Raw genomic sequence first — 24,419 nt, 5'->3', positions numbered from 1 at the left:
CTGACAACCTCAGAAAATCTTCCATGTAGCATGGAGTTTAGAAGGACCAGAGTCTCCTGTGCTTGGCGTTGAATCCTCAACCATACACACCACATCTCCCTCGAACCCTGATAGGCTATCGCATCCATCAGCTCCCTCCATGAATCATGGCCGATGTCAAAGAAGCGCAGCAACTGACTCTCACTATGCACCAAATGTGAACTACTACCTCTCTTGCTGGTAGGAGGGGTTGGAGATCGACGGAAGATCTGCTTCATCTTTCTCTGCAGCCCCGGTTCTGGGCGGGACACAGTTTAGTGCTTAGATACTAAACTGTATTTCTTCTTGGCAGCTCTATGTTCATACATTTCGCTCTCAAGGAATAGAACAAGCTCCGAAGCAACGGGAAGATGAACGAGAAGTGGGATACCATGACTGAAGAGTAGAGATGGCTTGCGATTGACAAGCGGGCCAACTTTGTTTATACACCTTAGTTGGCCGGTAAAGGGGCGATTGAGTAAAAGAAGTGTGATTCTTGATCTCAATGTAGCTATTCCAGTTAGAGGCCCCTGCATTTAGGACCAATTGAGGCTCTGCACCTTCGTACGTGGCGAGGTCCTTGTGTAGAACGGGTGTTTCCGAGATGTGAGTGCGAGTCTGTCTAGCGAAGTGATAAAAAGTCCTCGCATCACCCCGAAGATCTTTGTTGTGTGAGCCCCTCGTTAGATTTTGTGATACTAGTTTGTTCGCTTGGACTCTAAAGGATGGCTGGGCTTTTCTCGGGACATGCCATATCGCCCCACTTGCTACTGGAAGAACGCATAGATGGGCGGAGAATAGTTGAAGATAAAAGTCATGCTTCACTCATCTTTTCGATGCGAGATGTTCAATTTGGTAGGTCGTTGTCCCGGTCACCTCACCACTGAAATGGATCACAGAAGCCAATTTCTATTCCTCCTACTCATCTTCCACTCACCAAAGACTTCAGCGATCAGGACTACATCTTTCAAAGTTGGTCTTCACACATACGTATGGGTGGCTCTCTCAAAGACACCCATACATTGACGCCCTCGTGTCACGGGATCTTGGTGAGACCACGACGTGCCCAACAAAGCCCGTCGAGTTCTCAACACGCTGATCGGCTAATTGGGTCTCCTTGATTCCAGTGACCAGCTGAAATAGCCCACAGAGCACTTACGGCCGTAGGGTGTGCAAGGTACCGATTTTTCATATCAGCATTATTGAGATTTCTGGCACAACTGGGTTTAGGTGGAAATAAATGTACCATTTATTTGTGGCATTTTAATTAGGCCGGCCTCGGCGCCGTGACTTTTGCGAAGTCTTATTATAACTTATGGGACAGTAGCTATTTTCCCGATTCTAAACTCACGGTTACCAAAGTCGTGCTGCATTCACCAAGTTCGTGCGATAATATTTCCTCTGTGCTTCCATGATCGCTCAGGGGCCCACTAGGGGTTGCTGCAACCGTGGTCTCAAGGTCCGGGGACTCGTATATTCCCCCTCGTGAGGGTTTACGTTTATTGCTTCGACTTGTCAATGTGACCGAGTGTCGGGTTCGGGATACGTCTCGGTGGTAAGGCGACGTCGAGTCTCCGCCCGATGAAAGACCAAGAGCCTTGCTGACACTTGGGAAACATCGAAGGAAGGGTTTGAACGAGGGAACGCAGGCGCAGAGGATGAGAGCACAAACCTCGACTTCGGACCACAGCATTGGGCCTACAAGTGAATCTGCCACGTTTTAGAGGACATGCTCAGTATCATTGTATGCCATACTTACATGTTATATCGCCCTTTATAATGGAAATGTAGGTTACTCTGATGATGGAGATAACACAGACACTACACTCATCAGTCCCGTCTCACAAGCTATGTGGGTGTTCAGGGGACTTACAGCAAGCTAAGCGAAAGCATTATCGCTACACCGACCCTCTTGGCTGTCGACAGCTGTAGTCTACGGACAGCCGGGATCGGTTGGGCGAAGAGAATAATGTCGGTCGCCAACTTAACACCGAACTAACGTTGTGCCAATATCAGTTCATTTGTTCTACGCATATCTGTTGCGGATCCCCTTACCGAAGCGTAGTAGAAACTTCTCAAGTCCAGACAAGTGCCCTCTTTTGAAGGCGTCCATGCCTTGTCTACTGGGTTGCACTTGAAAATGACAACAAGGCATTCTTCAACTCCCTCAGCTAGCAGCAAAATAAGTAGCCCTTGGTTCAAGCGTCGGTGGGTGATACCGGGAAGCAATCTGAGGTAGAGGACCGCAAAAGACATCTTGACGGTAACAAACCCCCAGACATAGCTAAGCGCGGTGACGGTTTGAAGCTGCCAAGCTTTGAATTAGCTTGACAGAAGAATAATATCTCGCCGAGCCACTTGCCTTGAGGAACTGGCGGAGATGGTCTGCCGACACGACGTCCACATGAGATCCAAAGCCGACATTGGTCACTGCAACGTCAGCCCAGGCACGCGCGAAAGCACTGGTCAATCTGTCGAACTCACTGGCCAATACTGCGCTCAAAAAAATCGCTGCCAGACACTGTAATTAATATAAGCGACTGTGGTTTAATTGAAGCATCGAGAAGTAGAGTCGTACGTAGCTTATGAATACCAGTGCTATGCCAAAGTCAGACTCCGAGACGACAAAGGGGGAACAGACATACTTACCATCATCCCAATCGATGCTCCGCAGCAGGACACTGCGTACAAAGAATCGGATGGCGACGAAGACGGTAATCAACACTAGAAGTGCAGAGGTCACACCTATCAGTGTCGGAACTGCATAGGACATATCGCAGTCGGTTACCAGACAATGTGGATACGCCTTTCATTAGTGTGTGAGTATGCAATGCACCAGCTGGCCCGGTGGAAATCTGGGACACGCAAAGGATTCTAAACAGAGAACGGGCAATAAAAATGAAGATCAAAAGAGGGAGGGGGGTTCCTCAGTGTCGATATTGCATCAAGATGTCCAATTCTTCAGTCCATCTACACCCGATTGGCTTCGGAAGATGCCGACAACCCCGGGGATGATCCAGGGTCTGCCCTGACGATGACATCGAGCCGCTTTAGTCCTGTTAGCCTCGGTGATCTTGGCGACTTTGCGTCTAGCGTCCACCAGAGCCAAGTCAGATGAGACAAGGCTAAAGTATGTGACATGGGATGTAAGGAGCATAATTGGACCCCGTGTTCAACGTGGAAGTTTATATTCAAAACTCGTCAGTGGCTTCCCCATGACTCGCACTATACAGCAGGAACGTCGGCGAGGTCGTGCCTTTGTTCAATGTCATATGCCAATGTGACAATACAGAAGTATTCTGGTTTCTGGAAAAAAACAAGCCAGGGCAGCGAGTAATCCCCCTTCCTTAAGCGAGGACGCGGTTCGGCGTGGCTGCATGGAATGGCGACGCGTATTCGGCAGCCAACTCCCGCCTTGATGCAACTAAGGTATGGACATGTGATGACGCCACGGCAGCTAACGCTCTTCGCACAGGGTTTCATCGTAGTCGTGTAGATGTGTAACAACCCAGCTTGCCTCTCGTGCACGTGAGAGCATTCTCTTCATCTGTGCCACATATATAGCCTCGTCTCAGGCTCACAGACGCTGTACAGGCCCTATTTACAGCCAGGAGTAGCTAACAGCGTTCACTGTTGTTAGTGTTATTTATTTCATCCCTCCTGAGAAAACTACGAAAAGGCGCTGACTGGTGGCGGCTATAGCGGCGACGGTGCCTAGACTGTATCCAGGTATGGCAGAGTGGCTGGCGCCTCTTACGGTGAAGGTGTGATCAGTGAAGCTGAAAGCTGAAAGCCAACCCCGCACGACTCATATCTGCTTGATTCATATTCATGTTCTTCGGATTAATTTGGCCCAACACTTGAAGATGGATAGACTTCCATCGGAGCTCATTTCGCGCATAGTGCTACATCTCTTGGGAGACGATGAAGAAAACCTCGAGGGGAGACGCCCTAATCCTTGGTCAAAGTCACCATCTATCGCCCAGTATGCATCCATCTCGCGTTCGTGGCAGGACGCCGTCGAGATGCACACCTTCTCCATGGTGAAGGCCCGGAGCAACGACTTGTCCCTCTTTGACAGAGCCTTCCGGCGTGCCCACCGGCGACAGGCTGTCTCTATCATCGAGTACGACATAGTGCTGCCACCGTACAGCAGGGCCCGGTCCTGGAAGCTTGAGCGGCCGCGCGAGCATGCAGAAAACATGGCCATCTTCTCTCAGGCAGTCCACGCCATCTTCAGCAGCCTACACGCGTGGCAGGTCGACCAGGAAGCGATTCATGGTGCTACGGGGAGCGTCGGCCGGCCTATTCGTCTGACTATAACGGTAGACGTGCGGCTTGAGGTGAGCGGCCTTGCATCCAATGGACTAGGCCTCTACCGTATGGACGGCCATTTTCTCGACTTCACTGAGCCGTGTTCGGCTCTCCCCGAAGTTCGGAGGGTTTCAGAGTTGGTCACCGGAGGAATAGTCAGACCACTGCATCCCAACGCGGCCTTCAGGATGGTAGCCGCGCTTTCTAATGTGAAAAACATATTTGTACACATGCTGGAGCCACAGCTGAGGCGGGAAGAAATGCGAAGAGAACATCGTTGCGGTGAGCTGATCCCATCATCCTGGTTCTATTCCATCATCGAATCTCAGTGCTAACTGCAAACGCCAGCTCTTGCACAGAATATTTCGCTAATGAACAGCACAAAATTCTCCTCGTTGAGAACGATTTATCTCACCCTGGACTCGGCTGAGCCTTGGAACCACAGTTTTACACCAAGCGACTGCCGCGACCCTACACAGCCTTCGAAAGACACTCTCAGTGCGGCTCTGCGTCTTATATCGCAGTCACTCCCCATCACAGAGCTCACCCTTTACGGCCCCTTCATCATATCATCGGAACTCTTCTGGCCCAGTGACTCGCTGGCTCCAGATGCCGCTCCCCACTGGCCAACATTGCAATACCTCACAGTCAACGCCAATATCGTCGCTCCCGACGGCACGTATTACTACACAGGGACCGAAGAGTCAGTGTCAGAGTCAGAAGACGACGATCCATGGGCGTCCTCCCCAAACTCCGGCAATAGTCCTAGGACGAGAACTAACCCCTCCACCGACGTCGATGCTGCTGGCTATAACAGCGATGACTCCCAGGTACGCGACCCGATTAACCGGGATGACATAACGCGGAGCAATGGCGGGTTGCCCCCCAACAACTGGCGTCGAGAGCTAGACCCGGAACGCTTCGATCCCCTCGTACTCGCCATGTCACGAGCTTCATGCTGTATGCCGGCGCTGCTGGAACTGGAGTTTTACATGGGCATGTCGGACGCCCAGGGTCCCTCCGGGATTATGTTTTACGGCGCGGCAGAGCAGGAGGTGCCGGAGGTGCCGGGAGGGCTTCGAAAGTTTGAGCATATCAAGCGAAGGCGTTGGAGGGCTTACATCGGACCTAAAGCTAAGTGGGAGCCTCCAGAGGAAGTGCTCGATCTTTGGCGTCGATTTGTGGGACCAGGGGGCGTTATTACAATGGACAAGTTACTTGACAGCTGGGAACCAAAAGATGAGTCGGGTGGCTTTGAAGAGATTGTAGACGGCCCAGAACCGCCCGATAGCCCTTGTTAGGAGTATCGAACAGACTCACCCTGAACTTGGTTTCAAACACCCTGGGCCTTTCGAACCGTCTTTAAATAACGACGTCTTCAAGTACTACAGCAACCTGCATTAACGTTATCACAATTCACTCTTTTTGCGGGTTCTCAAAAGAACATGCAGTAGGCGCCAATGTGGCTAAGGTTTCGACGGTACGCATTTGGTGACGCAGACAGAGAGATGAATCCAGGCTCAATCGCAAATGGACTGGCAGGGCAAAGACCTACTCGTCATTAATGAGGTAAGAAAGGCATCCTGGCGCGGACGCTACACTGGAGTGAACGCGTATCGGTGAACGAGTATCGAATATGAGTGATGGGGGTTTCGAAATACATCAAAGACAATTGGACTGTACAGCTAATTGTGCCCTTGCAGGTGTCCCCTTTTACTAGGAGAGGCCGTAAATCTTCAACGCCGAAGGATTACACAAAAGCCGAGGGAAAAGAGTGCGCGATTTGGGTTGCTCTGGGCTATCCATGCACTGAGCAGGCTTACAATGATACGATATCGATCCTGCTCTCAAGGCTGGCAGGCTGCGAAGGCATCATAAGGAGTCTAATGCGACTTTATTACCTGATGATATATGGGGTAGTATTTTGGGATGATGGCTTAGGAATAATATCGAATGGAATGGAATGATATTCAGCCTCATACAACGTCTGTGTGAATTCGCTGCGCCATTGAATATATCCACATAACGCATTTGACACATTGCAGAGCGTCGGCTTTAGTTCTAGACCTTACACTAGAGTGAACTCTTCAAGCCGCTGCAGTGGTCAGAAGCTAAATGGTCATCTCGTGCCAAGCTCCCCCTTCATCGAAACTACATCTCCATACCAAGTTGCCACCCCCTCAATCTATCAACGCCGGCATTAATACTAAAAGGAGGGGCAAGAGCCGCCATTAATGCCCAACCTTGAACCTTTTGCCCCTGTCAACCTGTAGCGTACCCAAGGTACCGTTCGAAGATGCGCCACTGGCACGGGGCAAGCTGGACATTCCGCGGCCGCTAGACGCGTCGATCATTATTCTCTGGGGACAGTCACAATGCTAGCGTTTCGGCTGTAGGCTTGAGCACAGGTGATCGTCGTGTCGTCACAGGGAATCCTCACATTCCACCACGGTCTAGAGTTCGTTTTCGCAATGAGGACGCCAGAAGTCACCCGATTTTCTTATTAGAAGAGCCAGCGCGGCTTGGATAGTACGAATGTTCACGCCACAGCTCGGTACCCTAGGCGTTCATCACCAACGGCACGCTTGGCGTCAATCACCCACGACGCTAAATCCGAATGGATGCCGAGATGGCTTGCTACCCCGGAGAAAGCCCCTACCAGGGTCATCGCGCAGGTATATACCGGCTTGTTCCATGGAGTTTCACGCCGTCTTTGTCCCAGGCAGCATCTCGGTCTCGATATCATTCATTGAATCTTCTTTCCATCCTCGCTCAACACTGCACCGATAACATGACTGGTTTTCTTATTCCTCCGTGGTACAAGGATGAGGTCCCGGGAACGGCCGAGATGAACATCGCCAGCATCATTTTCGGCTTCAGCTTGGGTTCAGCCATTTTCACCGCCTCCAAGGCCGCGACACAGTCCTTTGCTGCATACAAGAGGGGGAGGCTTTTCAGCGCGTACATTGTCATGTGTTGGCTTGAATGGATTGGATGCAACTGCATGGGCATTGTCACCTATATTTGGCTCAAAGGAATCATCGAGCCAAGGTTAGTTTCCCTTTCTCGACGCAGCCCAAAGGAACCGGCATTCCTGTCCCAGATTGTATGCTTACACGAGTTTGCGCCATTCAGCTTCTGGGTCTTTTTCTCCATCAGTAAGTCGTTGGACAGCGGCCCTCAAATGCGATGGAAGGACATCTAACATGGCTGTCTCGCAGTTGTCTTCTGGAGCATGCAGATTCAGTTCATCTTGCAGATCATCATCAACCGGATATCGCTCTTATTGATCAACAAAACAAGAATTAACAGAATCAAATGGGGAGTCGCCTTGATCGCGAGCCTCATCAACCTGAGCGGCTTCTGCATCTGGATACCGGCCCGGCTACAGGTTTCCAAACTATACGACGACATTAACGTCGTCTGGGACCGAACCGAAAAGGGAGTTTTCTTGGTTGTCGATCTTGGTCTCAACCTCTACTTCATCTACCTTGTCCGCTCGAGACTGATTGCCTACGGCTTGACAAAGTACAACAGACTCTTCCACTTCAACGTCGTCATGGTTTTCATCTCCGTGACGCTGGACTGCGTCTTGATGGGAGCCACGTTCCTACCGAGTCATGTTGTGTAAGAAAGAGCCTCGCTTGAGCCCTGGCGTAACGAAGCAGCTAACTGGCACGCAGCTACGTCCAATTCCACCAACTCACCTACCTCCTCAAGCTGTACATCGAGATGAATGTGGCCGCACTCTTGGGACACATTGTCAAGGGTTCAAGGGGCCAAGAGGCCTCGAGCGGAGCCCAATACGGACACAAGACTCATGATGAACAGACAAACGTGAGGATGACTACTCTGATCACGGCCAGCCGCACAGGGCACGTCCGTCTCGATGACGATTCAGTCGAAGGAGCCTATCCGAATGGTCCTCAGTGGGGTGGTATACACAAGCAGGTCAAGACGGAGATTGTCTTTGCGAACTCTGAGGATCATGAACCGAGCGAAGCCAACTCTGAGACAAAGGTGCTACACTAGTTTAGTTATTCATATGCCGTCGGACTGAATGATCTTGAAACCATGGCAGATGCAAGAAAGGAGAGGTAGGAAGAGTTATTCTGTATATTAGTGGAACTGCCATCGAACTCTTTTTCAACATAGTCAACAAGCTCGCGTTTATAAGGCCCCCCCGAAAATACACCTGCTGGTCTGTCTTGGCCGTGAATCGTGATCATTGGCACAAGCCTCAGCCGTGATTATACATATAGACTTTAATGGCAAGTTTCAAGGAATCATCAATATCCCACCAAAAAAATATCATGCACGCTCATGCGAACCACCTCACCCACAATTACAAGTCCAACCAACTTAAAAGCTCTGAGAATTTTAAGGGGATAAGAAACGAAGGTTTACAGTGAGGAACACATTTGTCGTACACTAAATTAGGTTGCCTCTCACAGTCTCCGATTGCCAATCTCTGTTTAAATCGTATCAGTAGAAGTACGAGGCAAAATGGAGAAGGACTTGCTAATCTTGGGTTATGCGGAAGTTGAGGTTTGAATGGCACAGTCAAGACCGAAATTTTTATCCATTTATATCGCTGTTATTGCTGAAGTTGGCGAGTTGTGATAATATATCCATGTAATTTTCCTTCTGGTAAAGGGCGCATTCACTTTGGTTATAGGACGAACAAAGCACGGACAAAGACAAGGGAAGCCTGTCGCCATCTACGAATACCCAAAGCCTAAGGTCCTGATCGGCGACGCCGGTGAAGTCAAATTGGATAAGTCTTTTTGTGCAGAAGTCACATCCGGACAACGCGTTTCCTCGTTTGCCCTATACTTCCGTGCGTAATGCAGACCCCCTTCCTCCTTGCATGAACCCTTAGAATGTGGCTTTTCTTGATGTACCACGCCAAGCAGGGGGTCTAAAGTGGCATAGGTGCCAAGGAAATGCTTTTGATCCAAGGATTGGCCCAAGCGCAGAAGCTGCGGTCAAAAGCGATCTTTGCATCTTGTATGCGAAACTTGATGTTATTTGAGCTACTTTAAAGACAGCCAGAAGCTATCGTGAGGTTGTTGAAGAAATTGATGTGGAAGATATTGCAAAGATGACTGCGAAGGTAGTTGGAAGGCATTGAAGCTTGTATATGAGCAAGTTTGGCAGGCTGCTGTGAAACGTCTCGTGTTGTTGGCTGCAAGTTGGAAGCGCAGGGCCCTCCTGACAGCAGGTTACTATGATTGCTGGGCTGCAGAAATAGCAGTTCTGCCTCCAAATGTGTAAGAGGGTACACATGTCCAGCGATAAACTTTACACTAGAATTGTGTGGCGGATGTATCTTTTTGAGTCCTCTTACCCCTGTCTAAATTTGACCGACGTCGCCGAGCAGGGACCTAATTTGCAAAAATAGAACAGCCGCCGAATGCTGTGTTCCGCTTCCTGATGAGCTTTATCCAAATTTATTTCGTCAAAAGTCAGACGAACTAGGCCAGTTGCCTGCCGTAGAGATTGCACAGACCTTTCGGTGGCGCAATCCGTTGAGTAGGGTAACATGGAGGCATCCTAGAGCCGGGGAAGCCTCCAAATCAGCCGAGATACGCGATACTACATTGGGCCGGTTCCTGACTCGTAGCAAGGAGGGAATTGCCCTCCAGTCAATGCGCAAGGCGCTTACTACGATGTAATAAGTTACTGCAGTAAGCTGGGAGAAAGTATATCGGCTCACTTATCCGGGCATGATCAGAAGACAGATGTTGCTCTTTCAACTCAAGTATTGGAGCCAGATGATGCCTTTTTTAGCTGCTTGCTGGAATCAGAAAACTGGACCACCGAACTTGATGATATTGGGCTGATTTGAAAGATCAGAAGACTGAGACGGCCATTGTAATACAATTTCCAGTGTACGCGAACGATATAGCTACCTATTTGCAAATATGAATTTTACTATCGGTCACACCTTTCCCTCCCATAATTCACAGGTGTCACTATCAAATAGAAAACTCAAACGCATAAGCTGTGTACACATCCGTCTGGTAGATGGGGAATGACACCGAGTTACCAGTATACGGATGTCCATATACCCCCAAGTCAGTCGGCGCGTCCAACTCGGCATAGTGGTCGTCCGAGCCCGGGAAACCGTACGTGTGGATCTGGAGCGTGCCGCTTGTTGGAAGTCCAACAGCCGAGAGCTGTGAAAGCTGAATGTTGAAGGTTCCCGTAGCCACGCGCGAACCGACAAGTAAGCGAACCTTGTTAGAGCCAACGACTGCGTAGACTTCGCCTCGGAGGTCTGCGGTTGGGTCTGTCGACACACGAGTGCCGGTCATGTTCTTCGCGTAGTAGTGGTACACCTGCCAGGATCCGGTAGGCCAGTAACCACCCGCTGTGTAGCTGTAAGAGGAATCAGATGCATGAGGTTTGCCCAACAGGCCCGCCATGAAGTCATGAAGGGCATTTCCAGAAAGCCAGTTTCCACGAAGGCCGTAAGCGTTGACGCGTTCCAGCTGAGCAATCCACCACGCACTGCCAGCAGGGCCTTGTTCTGACCAAACGCCATACTCGTTGATATTAACAACGTGGTCGGTAGCTAGTCCATTGTTGCGTAGAATGGTTTGGTAGGTCGAAACTGATGACTGCATGTCGCCGCCGCCTCCTTCCATGTGCCAGCTGTATTGAGTGGGGATGCTTCCATTCTTTGCAATGAAAGACGCCCAGTTAGTCCACCAGGTGTTGGACAAGTCTGGAGCGCCAGCATAGGAAGGCCCAGATGTTGTGCACTGAGGAAGATCTCGCCTGGGAAGTCAATATTAGTATCAGAGATTGGAGACGTAGAACAAGAGGTAACATATAGGGGAGGAGGGATGGTTCTAGAACAACTCACTTGAATCTGTAATAAGTTCTTCCCCAGAGGTCAAGGTACTGTGATTGAGGTCGATTCCAGAAGGCCTTTCCATCAGGCTCATTCCAGATGTCAATGACGACATTGTCAATCATGTTGTTCGCCTTCATGTCCGAGATGAGCTGAGTGAGGTACGCATCATAGTTGGACCAATCCCCGTTGTCGCCAGGGTAAGCTACGGTTGAAGCTTGCGTGCCATCTGCACCCCAGATGTCATGAGGTAAGAGAATGAATGTTCCTCCATATTTTCTCGTGGTTTTATAATTGTTGAGGGCGGATTGAAACCGAGTCTAAGTAGACAAAGGCATTAGGATGATAAATAGCCACAATGCTTCCACGCAGATACTCACCTTGTAGCCAGCGAGTGAACCTATCCAGCCTTGGCCAGCGGTTTGAGCTCCACCAGCTCTGCTATACTTGAAATTAATTCCAGTGTAATACCTATCTGGAATTTGATTCTGCTGATCCGGAATTCCGTACAAAATTCCAGATGCAAGTTGCTGCGGGCTTCCTGAGGACTTGTCCAGATGAACCACAGCAGTGCCCCCGACTGTGGTGCGTTTATTCAAGACGCCACCAGCAGCGGTGTGGGCTAGGTAAAGCAAGACAAGAGCAGATGGAGATAGAAACATGATGGGCTGATGGAGGCTTGTATAAGCACAAGAATGAGCTTGATTGCATAAAAGATGACAAGATGCTAAGGCCTTGTTCACTTGATAAGAGCTTGATATGTGGCTTGCCAAGAAATGAATACATATATATATATATATTTATCATGAGGGCTAATAAACCTGCTGAATCTGGGGAAATGAGTGCGGGGTGCGGGGAGGACAGAAAACGTCATGTGCGATTTTTTTGTGCTCCGGTGGGCAAACCTCACCCGAAGAGGCAATTCCCAACTACAATGGCCTGTTCCTGGAATGGGTCCGGTGGGATACTCCGGTGGGTTATCCTAGTCACATATCCCGGCGGGGGCTCCGGTGGATTGTATTGGCGGACCAGTTAACAGTCGAGCGGGTGACGATCCCAAGCTCGTATTTGTGAGGTTGTTTAGGCTTTGTGGTGGATCTCAATTTGGTGAAGGCAATAGTGTTCAAAGCGATGATGTTGTCGATGATTGCTTGGGCCCGGATTGATCGGGCTGGTCAAGGAGGGGTTTCCGACACCACCTGCAACTAACGTTGTAATATCAATTTGTCAGAGATTTTATAATACATGGTCATCTTCCAACAATTTGCATTTATTATCCAGTCATCTCATCTCTATTGGATCTGCTGACTGACACTCCATTTTTCTTTCTTGATTTCGTAAACTTCTGGATGCTGGCTTAAGGAGTAGGAAAGAAGAGCGTATTAAAGCAGTGTATGGCAGAGGTCAGTTTCATCAGCATTGTTCATGCCATGACATTCATTTACCTTTCTGCAGCAGAGACTCAATAAACTTGGTCTGGCTGAGTCGCGAAAGAGAACCCACACAACTATGAGCGAATCGCATTGATTATCATCATCACGCTAGCGCACCTCTGGAGGGCTTCACCGACTTCTGCATGTGTCGAGCTGGGAGAGGCCTCGGTGTACTCGCAACCAACTACATATGCTGTCAGTCGTTGCTAGCACCGTACTGTTTCTCGTAAGCGAGTATGGCCGGTGAGAGAGACATGGATGCCACATCGTAGTAGACGCTCACTTGGTGAGACATTGAGCTTCTGCAACTTTAATATCTGCCGACCTAGCTTGGCATCCAATATCCCGGAGGTTTATAAGAATGTAACCCACCCCTCCCTGGCTGGTACCCTGCCAGCAGCATGGCCTGCTGATTGGATTAAATCCCTTGACCTCTAACTCAAGTGCTGAAGACAGAGACACACGTCCGCAACAGCCGGGCGCGGCACAACTCAATTGACTGCCATGAACCCTTGACTAAATTATTAACAGAGTACGTGATATCACTGAGATTAGTCGCACCTCAAACCTCAAAGTCAAAACCAAATCCGAAAGTCACTGTTAGCAATATTAAAATTGGAGAAATTGACTCTACCTTCTCCATGAGTTTGCTGTGTCCAGGCGACATCTTGTCGGGGTTGATCAGAAGGGAAGCCCATCGTCACCGTTATCTCTACCAGCACTCTCTATATTCATCACAGCCTCAATCCAATTATCAAGATCGATTTCTTTTTCATCACGAATAAGTTCGAGCGAATCTAGTAGATCATCAGGAAATGTTTTTGGTCTGCTCGCTTACCCTACACCTGAAATTTCCGATTATGACGGGGGTCGGGAAATACAAAATCCGCAGGTATGACCGTGGCGCAGCGCGACAATTGATATCTGCCTAAGATAGGTCTCATCAATCAATCAACTTTTTGTTCAATCATCTTTTCGTTCCTCCAGTTATAATCCCAAGTGAATACCATCTGGACAGCCGTCGCCGAGAATTTTACGTCAAAGCAAGCGCGACAAATTCCTGCCTACTTCCCTATCCTGAATGGTATCGCGAATCTCTAATTACTTCTCGAGGGCCTCAGTCGCAACAAGCCCCGGCAATGTCTGAGGATTCGCATTCATCTCAATCACCGCAGCCGCCTTCCGGCTCCGACTCAGGCTCAGGCTCGTTGGCACCATCACCGCTATCTTGCTATTTGTGCAAGACGCGGAAATTGAGATGCGACAGAACTCAGCCCATTTGTGGGCGTTGTGCTAACGCAGGGGAGCGCTGCGACTATCCATCAGCACGGAAACGCCCCGTCATGCCTGTTACGAGACCGGGAGTGCGCAACTTGAAAGCAAAGATCCGTAAGTCAAAGCGGGCTAGACAGACTTTCGTGTCGTATGTTGTTGACATAATCGGCAGAGGAACTGGAGGATAGGTTGGAGGCTCAAAACACATCCCCCGAATCTGGGTACTCCAACACAGAGCTCATCGACACTGGCCGGTTCGACCAATTGCCACCGCCACATATAGTGGAGGAGCTGTAAGTGAATGTAGTAATATTATGTACACGGGCCGTAGACTAACTGTAGCTGCTAGTACGTCAATATACTTCACCAAATTGCAGTCAGACTCTTTCATGATCCACGGAGAGAGGTACGTTGCCTCGCTCTACAAGCCTGCGCATATGCAGCCACCTATGTGCTTGCAGTATGCCATCCTGGCGGCTGGGGCGAGTGCATCTCAGACATACAAACACTTGGCCGACGCCTTCTACGGACGTGCACGTCAGTACATCCAGACAGATGAGATGAAGGTTGGTGGGCATTGAGCGATTTTTTCTTATTTACGGCTGCCCACTCCCTACAGCGCGGGGCCATTTCTTCTCGCAGAACAGGATTAATGTTCCAATAGGACGACAGCCATCAAATCTCTCTCCCTCATGTTCAAGCTTGGGTTCTCATTAGTCATTTTGAGGCGCAGCATTTGTGGTTTTCCCGAGCGTCCATGAGCATAGCCAGGGCCGTTCGTTTAGGCCAAATTCTCGGACTCCACAGGTTGGATGGTAAGAACGTCGCCGGTTTAACGCTGCCGCCAGCAACGGACTTTACCGAGGAGGAAGAACGCAGGAAGACCTTCTGGGTTATGTTCTGCACCGATCGAATCACGAGCAGCACAGGTGGCTGGCCCACACTGATGGATGCGCGCAGTGTGAGCTCCAGATCTGAAATTGGGCATCAACTTATGCTGACAGCTACGAATAGATCCAAACGAGGCTCCCAACTTCCGTTGATGCGTTCCTATATAGCATTCCGGTGGCGTCTATAACACTCAAGCAGGCCCTCGAACAAGACATGTGGGAACTTTCCACCAGTGCTTGTAGGGTGGTGGCTGTTCACCTGTTTAACGAGTGCTTCAACTTTTCCAGGGGCGGCGACGACGACGCCGACAACGATGTCAGGCAGCAGCTTCAAAAGCTTGACAATAGCCTCACCAAAGCCTTCGAAACGCTGCCGTATCATCTGCGGTGCCCCGAGAACATGGAAGACGCCGACGCCGTCTTCATCAATCTTCAGTTGCACACCGCCTTGATCTGCATCCACCGCGCGGCGACGACGAGGTCACAAATGGACATGGGCACACTGCCGCAAATCCATGAGAGGGTCTCGGTTTCCGCAGTCAAAATCATGACAATTGTGGCACTGGTGGCAGATATCGCTACGAGCTTCCGCAACCCGCTAATTTCGTTTGCCACGTATATCGCAGCGTCATTCTTCCTGACCGACTTTTTAGCATCGGGAAACCGCCAAAGCGAGGAGAACCTCACAGCTCTCACAAACTTGATGATAGACGTCGGGAAAACGAATGCCTTTACGGCGTCGCTCGCTGTCCGGTTGGCGCAGGCACTGAGCACGTCTGGAGTTGATCCGAGGGCTGTTGAAAAGGTCAGTAAACCCATGTTTTGCGTCTCGTCATGATGAAAGTTTCGAGCTGATCAGCTTGCGATTAGGTTGAGATGTTGATGGCTGACCTCACAATTCCTGGGCAAGAAGACGAGGAAAATGGCATCGTCATATTATGTCCTTCGACCAGTCAGCCTAGCCATCTTGATTTCGGAGAGAGATCGTCATTGCAGTGAAGTACGGCCAAAGTAAGCAAATTGATAAGCCATTTATAATTAGCCGGGATAATCAGCCGGTCATATCGGGGTCCGATGTGTCTGGGATTGACATCTCGGTGTTGTTTAACAAGTCCGATTGTCTCCACATTCCCCACCTCGGATGTCCGTAAGCTGTCAAGCTGCGCAAGAGGCATTATCACGTCAATCAGAATTTGACGATAAAATCATGGCAACTCGCACTCAAAGAGGGAACATGCCATCGAGAAACCTGAGGCTGTGGACCATCTACTTTGACCATGTTCCCTACAAAGACCCTCTCGGCCGTATTTGGCCTACTTGTAAACCTCTCAGCCGTTGTGGCCTCCTCACACGGGACCCCGAAGGGCCCTCGTGTCAAATTGGACTACGCTACCTATGTTGGTAAATCCCTTAGAAATGGCGTGGACCAGTTTCTTGGCATGAGGTATGCCGCAGCGCCTGTGGGAGACCTTCGGTGGCGAGCCCCAGCACCACCAGAAAAGCAGGGAGTTGAACTGGCACAAGAAGTAAACGACTCAGCCCAAGATCTCGAACAAGATACTGACCCTGTCATAGTTCAAGAACTTCTGTATCGGAACCAGCGAAAAAGAAGCATCTGGAGTCGGCGAAGACTGTCTTTACGTCAACCTATGGAAGCCCACCGATGCTACACGCGAGTCAAAGCTACCAGTCTGGGTTTTTATTCAAGGCGGAGGTAGGACCATCCTTCTTCCCAGAGCCACCAATGAAGACTCCATACTCACGTTATTCTACAGGATATAACCAAAATTGGAGCCCTAACTACAACGGCTCCGAGGTGGTTGAGACATCAGGCCACAATATCATCCAAATAAATTTCAACTATCGTGTCGGTGTATACGGCTTCTTTGCGGGTAAAGCTGTCGAAGAGTATGGAGACCTGAACAACGGTCTTCGTGACCAGCTTACTTTACTTCAATGGGTCCAGGAAAACATTTGCGAGGCAAGAGTAGTCTGCCAACCGCTAATGTGTGCAAACTGTTAACGTATCTCTAGTTCGGTGGTGATCCAGAACACGTTGTGATCCACGGCAGCTCAGCCGGTGCTGGCTCTGTCGCACTGCATCTCATCTCGCCAAAACCTGCGACTGCAACGCTGTTCGCCGGCGGCATCATGGAATCCGTCTTCGTCCCGCAACAACCCCGAAAGACTGAATTAGAATGGCAGTACGACCGCTTCGTTGAGCAGCTGGGCTGTGCTAGTGACACCGCAGAGCAGGAGATGATGTGTCTTCGTAGCAGAGATACGAACGTAACCCAGGAAGCGAATGTGCCCAGTCCATTCCCCGAATCAAGCGGAGCGCCGTTTTGGTACTGGGTCCCAGTCATTGATGGAGATCTCATCCCTGACGAGCCTCTGGAACTGTTCGCCCGAGGCGAGTTCACCAAGGTTCCCATGATTATCGGTAATAATCAGAACGGTGAGTCTTGGGAGACTTTAAGACGCTCTTCTTAAATGCGTTTGCTAACCCACTACAATAGAGGGTGTCTTCTTCGTCCCCCAAGCTTCCACCGCCCAAGAAGTCATCACCTTCATGAACGACAATTATCCTCGCTTAACAAGCGACGACGATGCAAATATTGCCGAATATTATCCTCTCTCGGATCCCGCGCCTCCTAACGCACCCTATTTCGCGTCTGTCGAACAAGCCTACGGCGAATCAACCCTCATCTGCCCAGCCATCTCCATACTCGAAGCCATCCGCAGCGCAGATGCTGAACCTGCGTGGTCCTATCGTAACCACATATACGATGATTTCTACGCTTCCATTGGTTTTGGAACACCTCACGGCTATGAAGAGGGTGCCATATTTGGCCCCAATAACACGAATAACCCAGGCCGGTACACAGCACCGGAGAGCTTTTACACCTATAATGCTCCACTGGTACCCGTATTTATGGATTATTGGATATCATTTGTGCGCACCTTGTCACCGAACCCTTACCGGAGTGGTGACGCGCCAGAGTGGCATCCATGGAACGAATCGCAATCCAAGTTGCTGATCGAGCTGGACAACTTGCACATGGAGTCTGTTGGAGAATCTCAGTTTGAGAGATGTGAGTTTTGGGAAGGGATCGACAGGTCCTTGAGTTCCGAATAAGATATCCAAGAAGGGCATATTTAGAGAGCATTCTTGGATACATAGGGTGTTGATGTGGGTTAAGTAGCCGTTGACGCGACTAATTGTCTAACATCTTACTGGCAGTCGATTATCATATACCGAGGGCAATCTTCTTCCTTTACTCTATAAAGGGTTTTTATGACCAATCTCACATCCTATGACTAAGTACACGATATTGATATGTCAGAGTATTTATTCTATCTCTGTTATCTCTGCCGAGTCTTCAACTGGATAAACTACCCCAGGTCACGGAATCGCCGTTATAACGAACAACAGCAGTGCTAAGGAAACAGGGGCAGTCTTCGTTAGAGAGCCGCCGTTTTTGCTTCCGCCAGTGGAACCAGTTTGACTCTGCGTAGCATTGGGTGGATTGATCGATGAAGAAGCGTCATTAACCCCAATAGCCGGAATGCCCCCCTTGGTGGCATGGTATTTGTTGTTATAGGGATAAACATTAGTGTAGTTGTAAGACCCCCTGGACGTGCCCCACACTGACTTGACTGATTCCAAGACGCCTCTGCCGGTGGCACACTTGGCTTCCGTGTCAGGTCTCGGCCACCACCCGGGCAGATCTTGTACATCGTTGAGAGGCCCAGGGTAGGACACATTCCACGACAAGCCCTGGTACGCAATGTCGGTGTTATTGTAGCCCACTTTGTTAGCCAGGACAGAGAACACATTGGCATCGCAGTCCCAGCGGCCGAGAGAGGGGAGATCCCAATTCACCGACACAGTAGACAGCATGGAATAGTGGTTGTAGTACATCTTGTCTGTGGTGCCGCGTAGGGACGGGTCAACCGCGCCTCCCAGGAGAACGGTGAACACCTTATTAGGAATGTCACCCTGTTTAGCCTCATCGAAGGTGACCACTATGAGAGTCCCATTCATGAAGTAATCATTCTTCAGAAGGGGGCCAAGCCACTTATGGAGCCATCTGCCTGCAAATGCAAGCCCAGTGTCGTGTCCATCATTGCGAATATTTGGCGTGAAGAATGCCCACTGAGGGAGGTTCTTACTTGTCAAATCTTGTTCAAAGTTGGTAAAATTCTTGATCCGAGCCATACGGGTCGCATTATTTGAAATAATATCGTAAGAGGATAGTGGATCGTGCTTGCGCACATAGCCCTCTCCATTAGTTCCCTGGACGTCGCTGTACGAAAAGTCTTCCTGATACTCAGCCCAGGGAATCTGCTTAGTGTCGAGAAGTTCAATGACGGTAGAGATGTTAGCCGGGATACGATGGTAGCGATCGTTCTGCAAGCCGAATGTGTCGCCTCCCACGGCGGCGATATAGTTGGGTTCCGATGGATGAGTGACTGCAGGGAATGTTAATTGCAGCGCGCTCACTCCCGAGAGCTTAGTATCTGACCTGCATAGTAATTCTCGAGGAGGACTCCCTGTCCAGCGAGCCAGCGCATGTCCTTATTGCCAGCTGCTGTCTGCATTGATGTAAGCGCCTGTCTTATATCACCTTGACATCCTATCATCCCATGAGGTTAGAGGTGGCACATACCTCGAAATTGGCATTCTCCAGCCATATCTGAAACATACGACTGAACCCCGCCCCTGGTACAATTGGCTCTTCAATTGCCCGCGGAACGGTGACTTGAATATCTCGGATGATTTCGACGCTTGTCTTTGGGAAGATCGAAGTAGTCAGCGTGGCGACGACTGATATGTCTCTGCCTATCGCTAGCGTGAGGATCTTGAGGATAAGATTGTTTAGGAAAGCCTTCATGTTTGTGATTTCATATCCGTTGACGGTTTATCAGGGATCTTGTAAGAGGCTTTCTGATCGGACGGCTCTGCAATCAACACCGCTACTGACTTGGATTTGTTTATCCGAGTATCATCAATAGACGTCATCTCTTTTGTCTTTCTGTTGCATGTAGTAGATGGAAATGGCGTTATGTGTGAGAAGTTTGTGATATTCTTCCCCTCTCATGAGGTTCTTCGGGTCAGTGTTATGGACGAAGAGACGGATGATGACCTCGGATGACCTCGGACAGCCGAGAGGCTCCGAATCCTTCGAAGTATTTGGCTTCAATTAGCTACAGATAATATAATGGAAAACTAGGGCTAGGAATAGGTTGATGACGAAGCTGGTGACGAGGCAGGTGGCGATGAACATCTATGACGACAGCGGAAAAGCTTCACAGCCGTCATAACCGCAAAAATCCGATATCCCGATATCCCGATACACGTGACAATCTGGGTTATCAGACAGCAAGATGACATTTTTTGCCCGCAAGTTCATGATTCAAGACATCGACAATGACCTAATTCATTGGTTATTAGGACTATTGTTCTAGGGTGCCAATTCCCCCAGGGCCTCGAAGCAAGGGGACCAAAATTTTAGACATGTTGGAGAAAGAAGTGAACTTGGTCGATGAGTGCCGTGTTATAATGTTCAGGTAGCTTCCGCAAGGGTGGTATTAAGGACGAAGAAGAGCAGTGTTTCTAACGAGAGGAATAGGAAAGGAGGAAGACGACTCAAATTTGCACGATTTCATCAACAACATGGTAACCTTATGAAAAGTACCATCAGCGCAAGATCTAGTCATTTGGATCAATGCCGGCTAATCACCTAAGCCACTCAGGTACTCATGCAGGTAAGATCAGTAAAGACGTGTATGTATGAACGACGCTCGGCTGAGTAATTTAGTCCGACGCCTGTCTCATGGTATATACATGGTGTCTACTAACGCGAATGAGAAAAAAACTCGCTGTCGGATGCTTTCTATCCCTCCAACATCGCTTTGAAAAGGCCGGCGGGTGCATTCTTCGGTGCAGAAAACTCGAGAACCTCTTTGCTCGTTGTGGATGCTGTGCATTTCCCCTCCCACGCTGTCTCACCAGCATGCCTAATCGATAGAATCACGCTCTTCGACTCCTGACTCTGGGCGGCCACATGTTCAAGAAACGACATATCTTTGAAGTGGACTTCTTCAACTTTAGTGCCAATTTCCTGTTCCACCATAGCCACAATCTGTCGCCCAGTGATATCCTCCGGTCCGTTTAAAACGTACTTCGCTCTGTTATGCGGGGAAACATCATCTTCGATCAAGAGGCGAGCTGCAAAAACTCCAACCTCATACGGATCAACAATACCAATAGGTGCATCCTCTGAAGCTAAGAGCCTAAGGGGATGCTGCTTCCTGGTTTTTCGAAATTCTTTAACCAATTCTGCAGCAGGATAAAGAGTAAAGTTCGTGAAGATATTCGGCTGCAGCGAAGTCCATTGCAGACGTTGGAACTCCGGCGAGCTCAACAAGGCCTCGATTGCCCAGTGCGTCCTGGGGTAGTAGGCAGGGCAATCTGGGCGCACATTCGCAGCAGTTGTTGAGATCCGAACAACGTACTCAATACCTGCATTAAGGGCAGCAAGATGAAACGTTGACTCTTCGGCGAATTGGTTGGGCTGGTTATGTGACGCGATAAAGGCCCTGACGACGTTTTGTTCCTGGAGCCAGTCTGCCGTGATGTCAACCCAGGGAAGTTCAGCTACTTCGACATTGGGTAAAGCGGCGAGTTGCTGTGCCACGGTTCCACTTGAGGAGCGTGTGAGAGCAAGAATCCTATGGCTGGAAAAGAGCTTGTTGGTTTTTAGAAGCTCTGACAAGGTTTTAACAACACCTGTCCCAGTGTTGCCCGTGGCGCCGACGACGAGGAGAGTAGGAGCCATAGCTAGAAATGATTCAATGGCAAAACGAATCTGCTAGGATGAAGTTGTACTCGGACCATGAGGCTCTGGTAGGTGAGGTGATGTGGCATTCCCTTAGGAATTTAAACCAGTTCCATTGTCTGAAGACCGAGTTCAAAATATCAAGCTGATTTGTAATAATTCCGCTAAGCGTCCGAGTCCCAGCCCTGTATAACGTTATATACTGTCGATGTGGAGAAGAAGCCCCTCCTTGTATCCAATCGTCATACCATGCAAAGGCATCAAAGCCCGTTTGATTAGAAATCAAGTCGCAAGAGTGTCTGTCACACAGGCCATATGTAACGTGTCTGACATGGAGTTCAATCCTTCAGTACCCCGCTTTAAAATAACGCAGTAAGGCCTACCCCCTCCACCGTTTTCTTTTCTCTCTGAATCGACTCGCGGGCGTTCGCCTGATTGACTGGTACCGATCGGCTCAACCGTTTGAGCTCCAGCTCGATGTTTGGAGAGTGATAGGGCTCGTGTCACAGAGAAATGGCCTAGGTCAGCCATTGGTTCCAAGATAACCGAGTGCCTGAACAACTCACCGGCTCATTTCCCGATGCAGGCGACAAAGGATGTCATTTCGAGACTTGAGTGGTGACACTCCCTATGCAGCAACTATCACAAGTCATGCGTTGCGGACATTAAGACAAGCTCTTGAGAAACAAGAATGTCGTAAGACTCTATTATATCTTGAGGAAGGAGCCTTATATAGCAGGACATGGAGTTCACATCGTTTGATCGCTGCCTGAATATCTTGCTGGAGGTCGAGGCGAGAAAGCCATTCACGTGAGCGCGTTCGACGGTTCCAAAAGAAAGAACACAATCCATGCATTGAGCTTCACTAATTGGAAGAATGAAGTCTAATTCGCGCAAAATTTGAAGGGAAGTAGTTATTACTTGTCCTCATCAACCTCGTCGAGGCACAATCGGTAATATTGTAAGGACCCCATCCTCAGGTGAGAGCCCTGCTCGCCAAAAGGCCTCCATTGGGGGCTATCGAGCATTCTAAGATTTCATTGGAGACTGTTTGCAAACCGCCACACACCAGTGCCGGCCTGTTTGCCATTGGGTGCAGCTAGTAGATATCGAGGTCTATGAAACTAAGGAGAGTCGCCTAAAGAAACCTGCCAGTTTTCCAAACAACCTCCTCAAGTGGGCAGGCCTCATAACAGCATGGCCAGGAATAATAGCTCGTCTTCCGTCCAACTCACTCCAAAGCACCTGTACTTGTCTTGCCGACAACAAACCCACTTCGCCGTCGTCAGAGGCCGCAATGATGCCTAAAGAGCGCTCTATTTTCTTGAGTAGATCGACAATGACTTCGGAGAAAAGCATCCCCTGTGTGCATGGGTTATCCAATGATAACCCGCCAATGTAAAGATTTGGGACAGCGACGATGGGGTCGGTAGCGATTTGCCCGACCCGAGTGGTCATGTATTCGAGGATCAGCTCGAAGAGGGAAACCAGCTGGGTAAAGATACTCGTGGAGATGAGCGCAAGGGGCGCAGACAATGGTTCGAAGCCGCCGATGGGGGAAGAGGAAATAAAGGACAGATTGCCTTGGTTGCTTTGATGTAATCCTGATGGTGGTGCCAGTATCTTCGGGGATGGGGTTTCTGCCGTCGGCGGAGCACCCAGAAGGCCACGAGATGGCCGACTGCTAAGTAGCCCTCTGAGGATCAATATAAAGTCTTGAGACGTCTTGACCATATACTCGGCCAGAGTCAAGTTGTCGATGTACAACGCGCCTTGCGGATAGATGACGCTGTTGAAGTCCAGAGTATTTTTATTCATTTCGGCAGCTGCAACACGGATGCTCAACTCGAGATTGATCTTGGAAAGGTCAAATAAGGCATTTGAGCTATTAAAGCCCTCCAATATCTCCGGCCTTGGAATCGTCAAGGTGTCGAGGCAACTGTCGGCGATCGATGCAGTTTTGGGGGGGGTTTCGAGTGAGTACGGGGTGGACGTGATGAGTCCGAGCCCTAAGTCGAGATCAAACAAGGAGTCAGTATGGTTCAGGCCGAAGCCATTATCCCATTCTGGTGAGTATTGGTCGAAAGAGTTCGTTCCAGAGACTGGCCATGTTGGCGCCGTATCGAGCGCATCATTCATGGCGGGAACGGACACATGTACGGGGGTCGTTTCTGGAGACACGATGCTGTCCCAACCCAGTTGAATCCCCTCTACCCATGGTGAAGCATTGCCTCGAGGCATGCTGGGAGGGGTTGGCTGTTGGGCCGTGGAGTTTCGGCTGTTATGAGCTGCCGCTCGCCTTGGCCGTCCAGGATTCCTCTGCTGCCCAGTGGTGCATTCGACGGCGAGCATCGTACACCTCGCGCATTTGGCATCGTTCCAGCTTAGGCGTTGGCATCTCGACTTGGCTTTCCTGCAGGCTTCGCAAGACAAACGCCTCTGTGACGGGTGGACGGACGCAAGCCCCATTTCGGTATGTCCCGATAGGTAAGTCGGCACGAGTACAAGGTGAGCGCAGAAAGATTTGATCAGGTTTGGATCTGGACCGAGATGGCAACGGATGCGAAAGGCACTGGGCGAGCCGGGTATAGGGGCGAGGGACTGTCTTTTAGTAAACCCTCCGCGGAGGGTTTTGGGAGATTACACTGGCCGCTAGGATATGGTGTGGAGTGACAATTATTTAACCTTCGGGAATATGTGCGTTTCATAGCGGAGGAAGAATGTAATTTTCCCGACCGTGGCAAATTCGTGGAAACTGGTTGCACCTGATACTGACGAAGCT

At 49.8% G+C, this 24,419-nt stretch overlaps 9 protein-coding genes across 9 annotated transcripts; 4 read left to right on the top strand and 5 right to left on the bottom strand.

Annotated features, from left to right (window-relative positions):
* Positions 1-1,345: 1,345 nt before the first annotated feature.
* Positions 1,346-2,791, bottom strand: BGZ61DRAFT_371318 (uncharacterized protein; the record flags this gene model as incomplete). The annotated part of the gene is made up of 6 exons (XM_046242089.1): positions 1,346-1,728; positions 1,778-1,839; positions 1,892-2,013; positions 2,074-2,333; positions 2,377-2,448; positions 2,560-2,791. The coding sequence occupies 6 exons, from the start codon at positions 2,789-2,791 to the stop codon at positions 1,346-1,348; spliced, it is 1,131 nt and encodes a 376-aa protein (XP_046095239.1).
* Positions 2,792-3,884: 1,093 nt separating this feature from the next.
* Positions 3,885-5,633, top strand: BGZ61DRAFT_371270 (uncharacterized protein; the record flags this gene model as incomplete). The annotated part of the gene is made up of 2 exons (XM_046242083.1): positions 3,885-4,614; positions 4,681-5,633. 2 exons carry the CDS (start codon positions 3,885-3,887, stop codon positions 5,631-5,633), a joined length of 1,683 nt encoding a protein of 560 aa, XP_046095238.1.
* A 1,490-nt stretch (positions 5,634-7,123) lies between these two features.
* On the top strand, positions 7,124-8,364 carry BGZ61DRAFT_371276 (uncharacterized protein; the record flags this gene model as incomplete). The annotated part of the gene is made up of 4 exons (XM_046242084.1): positions 7,124-7,383; positions 7,468-7,490; positions 7,554-7,959; positions 8,016-8,364. The coding sequence occupies 4 exons, from the start codon at positions 7,124-7,126 to the stop codon at positions 8,362-8,364; spliced, it is 1,038 nt and encodes a 345-aa protein (XP_046095237.1).
* Positions 8,365-10,313: 1,949 nt separating this feature from the next.
* On the bottom strand, positions 10,314-11,856 carry BGZ61DRAFT_371286 (glycoside hydrolase superfamily; the record flags this gene model as incomplete). Its single annotated transcript, XM_046242086.1, has 3 exons — positions 10,314-11,118; positions 11,207-11,514; positions 11,575-11,856. The coding sequence occupies 3 exons, from the start codon at positions 11,854-11,856 to the stop codon at positions 10,314-10,316; spliced, it is 1,395 nt and encodes a 464-aa protein (XP_046095236.1).
* Positions 11,857-13,766: 1,910 nt separating this feature from the next.
* On the top strand, positions 13,767-15,791 carry BGZ61DRAFT_500013 (uncharacterized protein; the record flags this gene model as incomplete). The annotated part of the gene is made up of 6 exons (XM_046251491.1): positions 13,767-14,016; positions 14,075-14,195; positions 14,252-14,468; positions 14,567-14,863; positions 14,992-15,597; positions 15,669-15,791. 6 exons carry the CDS (start codon positions 13,767-13,769, stop codon positions 15,789-15,791), a joined length of 1,614 nt encoding a protein of 537 aa, XP_046095235.1.
* A 278-nt stretch (positions 15,792-16,069) lies between these two features.
* Positions 16,070-17,931, top strand: BGZ61DRAFT_500012 (Alpha/Beta hydrolase protein; the record flags this gene model as incomplete). Its single annotated transcript, XM_046251490.1, has 5 exons — positions 16,070-16,318; positions 16,368-16,506; positions 16,568-16,773; positions 16,827-17,250; positions 17,312-17,931. 5 exons carry the CDS (start codon positions 16,070-16,072, stop codon positions 17,929-17,931), a joined length of 1,638 nt encoding a protein of 545 aa, XP_046095234.1.
* A 267-nt stretch (positions 17,932-18,198) lies between these two features.
* BGZ61DRAFT_433930 (phosphoesterase family-domain-containing protein) lies at positions 18,199-19,690 on the bottom strand (the record flags this gene model as incomplete). The annotated part of the gene is made up of 3 exons (XM_046243939.1): positions 18,199-19,268; positions 19,322-19,413; positions 19,500-19,690. 3 exons carry the CDS (start codon positions 19,688-19,690, stop codon positions 18,199-18,201), a joined length of 1,353 nt encoding a protein of 450 aa, XP_046095233.1.
* Positions 19,691-20,692: 1,002 nt separating this feature from the next.
* On the bottom strand, positions 20,693-21,637 carry BGZ61DRAFT_371335 (uncharacterized protein; the record flags this gene model as incomplete). Its single annotated transcript, XM_046242092.1, has 1 exon — positions 20,693-21,637. One exon carries the CDS (start codon positions 21,635-21,637, stop codon positions 20,693-20,695), a length of 945 nt encoding a protein of 314 aa, XP_046095232.1.
* A 1,116-nt stretch (positions 21,638-22,753) lies between these two features.
* Positions 22,754-23,776, bottom strand: BGZ61DRAFT_371331 (uncharacterized protein; the record flags this gene model as incomplete). Its single annotated transcript, XM_046242090.1, has 1 exon — positions 22,754-23,776. One exon carries the CDS (start codon positions 23,774-23,776, stop codon positions 22,754-22,756), a length of 1,023 nt encoding a protein of 340 aa, XP_046095231.1.
* Positions 23,777-24,419: the final 643 nt, after the last annotated feature.

Source organism: Ilyonectria robusta (assembly GCF_021365365.1).
Source record: "Ilyonectria robusta strain PMI_751 chromosome Unknown BGZ61scaffold_45, whole genome shotgun sequence".
Classification (NCBI taxonomy): Eukaryota; Fungi; Ascomycota; class Sordariomycetes; order Hypocreales; family Nectriaceae; genus Ilyonectria; species Ilyonectria robusta.
The sequence above is the reverse complement of the archived record's forward strand: the minus strand, read 5'-3'. Positions and strand labels throughout refer to the sequence as shown.